The sequence below is a fragment of the Borostomias antarcticus genome (assembly GCF_949987555.1).
Source record: "Borostomias antarcticus genome assembly, chromosome: 9".
NCBI classification, from domain to species: domain Eukaryota; kingdom Metazoa; phylum Chordata; class Actinopteri; order Stomiiformes; family Stomiidae; genus Borostomias; species Borostomias antarcticus.
In genome coordinates, this window is record NC_140242.1 from 27,132,006 (window position 1) to 27,139,505 (window position 7,500).

The 7,500-nt window shown below is 49.1% G+C and overlaps 1 protein-coding gene across 1 annotated transcript in view; it reads right to left on the reverse strand.

The window, feature by feature from the left end:
- Nucleotides 1–7,500, reverse strand: part of bmpr2b (bone morphogenetic protein receptor, type II b (serine/threonine kinase)) — a 63,052-nt gene that overhangs the window by 17,307 nt on the left and 38,245 nt on the right. Inside the window, exons 4-6 of the mRNA XM_084443248.1 lie at nt 1,224–1,331; nt 1,028–1,119; nt 670–900 (exon numbers count right to left, since the gene is read on the reverse strand). Of these exons, the coding sequence (XP_084299374.1) occupies nt 670–900; nt 1,028–1,119; nt 1,224–1,331 (431 nt within the window). The remainder of the gene's footprint in view (nt 1–669; nt 901–1,027; nt 1,120–1,223; nt 1,332–7,500) is intronic.

A 7,500-nucleotide genomic window follows, 5' to 3' on the forward strand; every position in this document is an offset into this window, starting at 1 on the left:
TCTCTCCTCTCTACATCTCTCCTCTCCATGTCTCTCCTCTCCTCCTCTCTCCTCTCTCCATCTCTCCTCTCCACCTCTCTCTTCTCCTCTCCACCTCTCTCCTCCTCCCCTCTCCCCTAGCAGCAGGGGAGGTCATGTTTCGGCGCGTCCAGGGGAAACACTGGGGAGGGGAAACTGAGACGGTCACATGCTGAGAAACTCAAGCGGACTGCGGTCGCAGCTCCATCCTGCTGCAGGGACAGAAACACCGTCCCAGGACACAGGAAGGCTTCTATTCCGGCCCCGGCACAGAGACGGACACCGGAGCCTGCCGGAGACGAGGACGGACACCGGAGACGAGGACGGACGCCGGAGCCTGCCGGAGACGAGGACGGACGACGAAGAGATGCGTCTTCACATCACAGAGGGCGGGGCTAGAAGCCGTCCGCCATCGCGGAGAGAGACGTTGCGCGCGGAACCCGACGCGACCGCTAAATTCCTCGCGTCCGATCGATAAAACGTCTCCAAATTCCCTCCCTTTCATCCGCGACGGACGTCCTTATTTCATTAAACGAGAACGGATCATCCGTTTGTCTTTGAGGATGACGGGACGGGGGGGGGATGAACGTTCCGGAAGCTCTGCACAGCACCCGGTACCAACACCCCATGCCCGGCGGGTACGGTACGTACGTGGGAGTAGTACTCCATCACCAGCAGGTACTCCATGCGTCCGTCGGCGGTCACCCTCTCGTCGGCCACGATGAAGCGCGCGATGTTGTCGTGCTCCAGCAGGGGGACCCGGTAGATGGAGCGCTCGTTGACGTAGTTCTGCCGGTTGGCGTAGGTGAACAGCTTCACCGCCACAGGCTGCTCGACCAGGGAGCCCTTGTACACCGAGCCGTAGCGCCCTCGACCAATCAGCTGAGAGAAGGGGGAAGGGAGAGAGGGAGAAGTTATGACACGCCCCACGCCAACCCCGCACGCCGCTGCCGCCGGACAGCGGTTGTGTTTGAATAAGCGAGCCGGCGTCCGCCCCCTGACCCCTGACCTCCAGCAGCTTCAGGCTGTCCAGGTCCAGGGACGGCTCCGACGCCGTCGCCTCCATCATGTCCAGGTTGTGGAGGCCCTGCTTACGGTCCCCTGTGATCCACACACACACACACACACACACACACACACACAGGTGAAATAATGCTATAACAAACCCAGACCCTGATAGTTCCACCATGTTTGTGCCGTCTCACCTGTCAGCATGCGATAGCCGAAGAAGAGCGCAACGATGAGGACCGCTATTATGGAAACAGACGCCAGGGCGATGACGATGGTCTCCTCGTGGTACAGCGGGCGGGGATCTGCGGGGTCAGGGGTCAAATGGTCAGGCCAGGTGGTCACATGGTCAACGCTACCACCGTCAACTATCCAATCACAGTCGCAGGTCGAGAGAGGCTGATTGATTGGGTGATCTGAATGTCTTTCACACCTCATTCTAAAGTGGCCTCCCTTTCTGCCTGTTTGCGTTTCTAATAGCGGTTTTACCCCAACGTTAGCGTGTCTGTGCAGGTTTCTTAAACATGGCAAAAATAGGCGAAAACAAGCGATTGATCCCTTTCACATCGCCACTATGCCTTTATGTGTTTTTTCCGGAAACGGGGTGAAAATGATCTGTTCCAAAGTACCATTCTCAGGGTAGGCTACTGTACATAGACCAACGTGTTTCAACACTGGACATAATAGCCAACCGGTCACTTTTGCCAAGTTGGGGCAGCGTGTAAAGCGATAAAAACACTTCCCCACATTATAAAGCTGGAAGCTTAAAATTCAGCTGCAAAATCCAGCCAGCCAACACCAACTTGTTGTTATGAAGTCAGATTTTCGCCTGATTTGACCATAATTATGTACAGTAGAGGGGAGTGTCGGTTGAATCTGAGATCATGCCTTTCTCTGTGGTGAACGTCAGTCGTGCCCTCGTCGTGGAAAGACGAAGCAGATGGTTGTGCTCAACGGTCGGCCTGCTCGGCGCTGAGAAGTCGTCCCTCTGTGGGTTTTTATTTTTTTTATCGCTGTGGTCACCTCTGTTTTTACGACCTTTGGGGCAGACCGTAAGGAATGGAGCATAAAATCACAGCTACTGTCGACCGCCGGCGGTGCGGGCCGTAGCGCCCGGCGCGTGCTTAAGGAACCGCCCTGCGCTCGGACGCTGTCGTGGAATTAAATCTGATCGAAAGTAAAAGATTTGCCAAGGTTCGCTCAAAGAGGTTAAGTCTGATTTATTGAGGAAACATACGAGCGCAAGGACTTCAGGATAACGCACGTGAGTGGCATCCAACAGAAGTGAAGCAGAAAGGTGTTGCGGGGTCTTATATTCAAGCAATACGCAGGTATGACGCAACCAGGGATGTGATTGGCTAACCCATCTGTACACGTCATAATAAAGTGGCGGAGATCATCAACAGTGATCAAGAGTACAGGAACGTGATATGAGAAAGAGCGGTAAATCTTGCAGGGACAATGGAACAAAGAAAGGTTATTCTAGGGCTATACAAGGTCTGAAAGAGGTCATCCTGTTATGAATGCTAGGGGTTTTGCATGTGAAAGGTTGAGGGAGGTAGAGTGAAATTACAATTTCTATGACATAAGGCTCTTCCGCTGTGAACGGACGTTTTCGGACGTTTTCAGGCGAAACACGCACCCACACACACACACACACACACACACACACACACACACACACACAGTGCAGCTGCACCATACACATCCCCACGTCCGATATCTCTCAGTTTTGGATTTCTCACTGAGGATCAATAAATGTGTGATTTCATCCCCAGCAGTGCGTCAGCCGGCCTCATGGAGCTCAGCTCAGCAGGACAGGGGGGGGTAGAAGAGAGGGAGGGGGGTGGATATTAAAGGAGGAGGAGAAGGGAGAGGGAGGGAGAGAGGGGGGGAGGATATGGAAGGGGGGAGGGGGAGAGAGGCGGGTGGATATTAAAGGGGGAGGAGAAGGGAGAGGGAGGGAGAGAGGGGGGGAGGATATGGAAGGGGGGAGGGGGAGAGAGGCGGGTGGATATTAAAGGGGGAGGAGAAGGAAGAGAGGGAGCGAGGGAGGAGAGTATAGAAGGGAAAGAGGGAAGGGAGGAAAAGAGAGAGAGAGAGACGATTGGCCGCCAACTGCCCCTAGTGTTAGGATTGGTCAGAGGTCAATTTCCCCAACTGCCCCTAGAGTTAGGATGGGTCAGAGGTCAATTTCCCCAACTGCCCCTAGTGTTAGGATGGGTCAGAGGTCAATTTCCCCAAGAGATTAATAAAGTACACTAATTCTTCTTCTTCATCTACTACAGTCTATAGACAAAGTTTAGACAAATTGTCTATAATTATTCCCGAACAAACCTCGTGTTTCATTGTGTTTATGCCGGGAAATGTGTCAACTCATGAGCGGTAGGCAAGAAGACAGGGGTGGCAGATATAGATAGATAGATAGATAGATAGATACAGTAGAGAGAGAGAGAGAGAGAGAGAGAGAGAGAGATAGATAGATAGATAGATAGATAGATAGATAGATAGATAGATAGATAGATAGATAGATAGATAGATAGATAGATAGATAGATAGATAGATAGATAGATAGATAGATAGATAGATAGACCAGTGTTAGAAGATAGTAGATCACCGTCGCCTGACTTGAACCCCACTGAAAATCTCTGGTGGGATTTGAAGAAGGCGTAGAATATTACAAGAATATGAGTGAACTGGAGGCCATTGCCCATGAGGAACGGGCTCGCATTCCTCAGGAACTCTGCCAGAAGCTGGCGTCTGGCTACGCAGGTCAGCAAAAGCGTGCTCGAATAAGTACTAAAGACGCTTGTCACGAAGGGGTTGAATCATTTTAACACTGCAGTAGTCATTAAAAGTGTAATTTTGTGTACTATTAGTTGTGTTGAGCTATTTAAATTGTTCTTGTTCGATTTGTTTATTGTGAACAGCTGAAAGTTTGTACATATTTCCAATAAAACTAGTTTGAATGATTTTGACTGCAGCTGTACACAGCCTGCCCTGCACTTCCCACCACCCTGCCACCCTGCCACCCTGTCACCCTGCCACCCTGCCACCCTGTCACCCTGCCACCCTGCCACCCTGTCACCCTGCCACCCTGCCACCCTGTCACCCTGCCACCCTGTCCTCCTCCAGGCTCTCCATCCTGTGACCACCTTTGAACAGGTCCTGAGACTGCTTTAACTGGGCCCAGGACACAGGAAGAGGCCGCACCCTTTGTGTGTTTGTGTGTGTGTGTGTTTGTGTGTGTGTATAAATAGAGATGGCTTGTGGGAGAGGGGAGCTTCCAACGCTCCTCTGAACTGACAGACAGGAAATAGAAAGATAGAAAGAGACAGAGAGAGCAGCAGTCTCACTGGGAGACACCAACTCCCTCGCACTCAGAGGAAGAGCTCCTCACACACACACACACACACACAGGGACACACACTAACAGCAGTGTGTGACAGACAGCCGTTGATTGCTGTGGGCCCTGAGGAGTTCCCTCCAGTAGAGCCAGCAGACTACACCCACACTGAGTCTCCTTCTACAGCATCACGCTGTTTGTGTCCGATCACGGCGCTAACGCAACCACGTCTCTCTGCTCAGAAAAACAGAATCTGACATGTACTGAGTGGATATTTTCAATCCAAGTCTTGTCTTCTCTTAGAATGTCATTTGACCCAGTCCAGTGGTACCAGTACCTTGGCTTCCAGATCAGAATCTAGGCCTACTTACGAAATACTAAGAAAAGACATGCACACACTCACGTACGCACGTAGATACAAAAACATACAGGCTGCGTTCCCAATCGCATACTACCCTACTATATAGTATGCCAAAACAGGATGTAGTATGGCTCAATACATAGTATGCCACATGCAGTATGGCAAAAATACCAGGATGTCCTACTACATCCGGCCGTATTTTGCAGTATGCGAGCCAGCAGGCTTTTCTGACTATTCTGACCCACAATCCTGTGCGCAGCGGAAATGTGCGTCACATGTGTGCGTCGTGACAGCTGTAGACGAATGTCGCGTATGTCCCAATTGGATGCCTACTGCTTGCAAAGTACGTACTTTCTCAGGGCAGCTGTAGTAGGTACTGGTAGTAAAGAAGTAGAAGTATGCGATTCGGAACGCAGCCACAGTGCACCGCGTTCCCGTCACAAGATGGCGTCCCTTGCTGCAGCAGGCTCTGGGGGAGTGGAGGCCCGGGAGGCTTTAGAGGGAAGCCTGTAGCCTCTGTTCCACTTTAGAGAGCAGATTGTACAGTAGGAGTCGGCCTCCAATCTCTCACAACAAACTAAGTCATGTACAGGACGTTCTGGTTGGAGTGCTCTGAAGCTTTCTTCTCTTTTTTCTCTGCCACAGTCACGTACACACACTGAACAGAAACTGGAGCAGACACACACACACACACACACACACACACTAGGGCTGCACAATTAATCGTGAATTAATCGCGATTATGACCTCCGCGATTAACTAATCGCAAAAGGCCGCAATAAATGTGATTAATAATTTTGCTTTGAATTGAGTGTGCTAGGACTACACGGACGAATCACAGGCGCTTATGCTGTCTGACCAATCACATGCGTTCCTGCTGAGTGCGCTGTGCGTAGCAATTTCACTGAGAAGACAGATAGCAGTAGGTCAAGACAAGTGTCACAAGAGTACCTGCAGCCGTGAGTAGTGTATGTCACTGATTGACTGATTGTTTCATTTTACTATTAGGCTATAAATCTATTAGCATAATTAAAGTAACCATTCATTCTCTTTTACCATCTTTGGATTCATGTTTTGAGGTATTGGTATTGATACAAGTTGACTGACACACACATGCTTATTGTAATCTATACTAAAGTCTAAGGCATGTCGTAGCTTGTCTAACACAAGAGGACACAGGTTTATTCATTATTTACAGTCGTTCCCTGGCGCTGTCAAAGCAGTGTGTACCGGGTTAGCATAGATCAGGGCTGCGTTTCCCAGAGGCATCGTAGCGCTACGTTCATCGTAAGCTATGGCGTTCATCATAGCGCTACGATGCCTCTGGGAAACTCAGCCCAGGTCTGGACTCTCAATAGACGTCTCGAGATTCTAGAGGGCGATCCATGCCGTCTCGGGGAAGAGGGGGTGATGTACGGCATAATAAACCAGAAACCATGTCTTTATTGATGACTATTGTCTCCTGTAGGCCACCGTCCAGAGGCCCACTCTGGAGGACAGTAGAGAGAGACTCATTTTCTACTAGAAAGGGAGCTCAGAGAGCAACGCACCTCAAAGCGTTTTGTGGGTGTAACTCAGTTGAAATGGTTCAAATCACACCTCAGTTAATATGTAATAGCTTACAGCACCACAGGATCTAGGCTAAGAAAATTTATTTTTTCCTAATAGTGAGTGAGAATCAGATATACTTTTGTTTTACATGCATAGAAAGATGTTTGCTTAAACAGCAAATAAATAAAGTTCTATCCATCTAAAGCTCATTTCATTACTTATTGTAATGAAGAGGGGGGGAAAATGTGGATTCAAACCCGGATCTACAGATTACTACTGCAACAGCTTAACCACTCGGCCACCAGGCAGTACAGGAAAATAAAACTTGGCAGAAGATGTAAGGATGAAGTGAAGGGAAATAGTCCAAGAAATGTCCAAGTTTTGTTCTCAATTCATGTATTCGCCCAGTGATTTAGGTAGCATATGATTTATATGTAATACCATAGGATCCAGGCTAAGAAAATCCTAATTCCTAATACAGTGTTTATCTGATTTGTTTAGCATGAATCGGATATTATTCTGTTTTACATGCATAGAAACTTGCTAATACCTGTAGCACTTGCTAATAGAAAGTGACTAGCATTTGAGAAGTGCGCCATAATGTTTGGAGCCATAGACACATACCAGCACACATGCACGCGCACCACACACACATACACACACACAAACTCACCACACACACACACACACAAACACACACACACACGCACACACACACACACACACCCATCCATTGATATCAGAATCAGAAAGAGTTTTATTGCCAAGTAGGTTTTCACAGACTAGGAATTTGCTTTGGTCTGTTGGTCCAGAACAATAAGCAGTGTGAGGACAAGACAAGACAAGAGCAAAACGCAATAACAAAGCAAAGACAATACAAGTACAAGAACACAGCCGAGTCAGTGGGGGTTCCAGGCCCTGTTGATGAGGACAGCTGCAGTCGGGAAGAAACTGTTTTTGTGCCGAGAGGTTTTGGTCCTGATGGACCGCAGCCTCCTGCTGGAGGGGAGTGGTCACACACCCATGTGAACCATCTAGGATTTTCATTGCACTTAATCAACGGGTTTACAACGGGTAATGCGCTCTAGGGCGCTATAGAGACGAGAGCTGTGTTCCAAGTGCTTTTTAGCGCTACAGCGCCATGAGCTCTAGGCTTTTTTGGCAGTTGAAAAAAGTGTAAATTTTTGAGCTAGAGCGCAGGCTGTAAACGGCTATT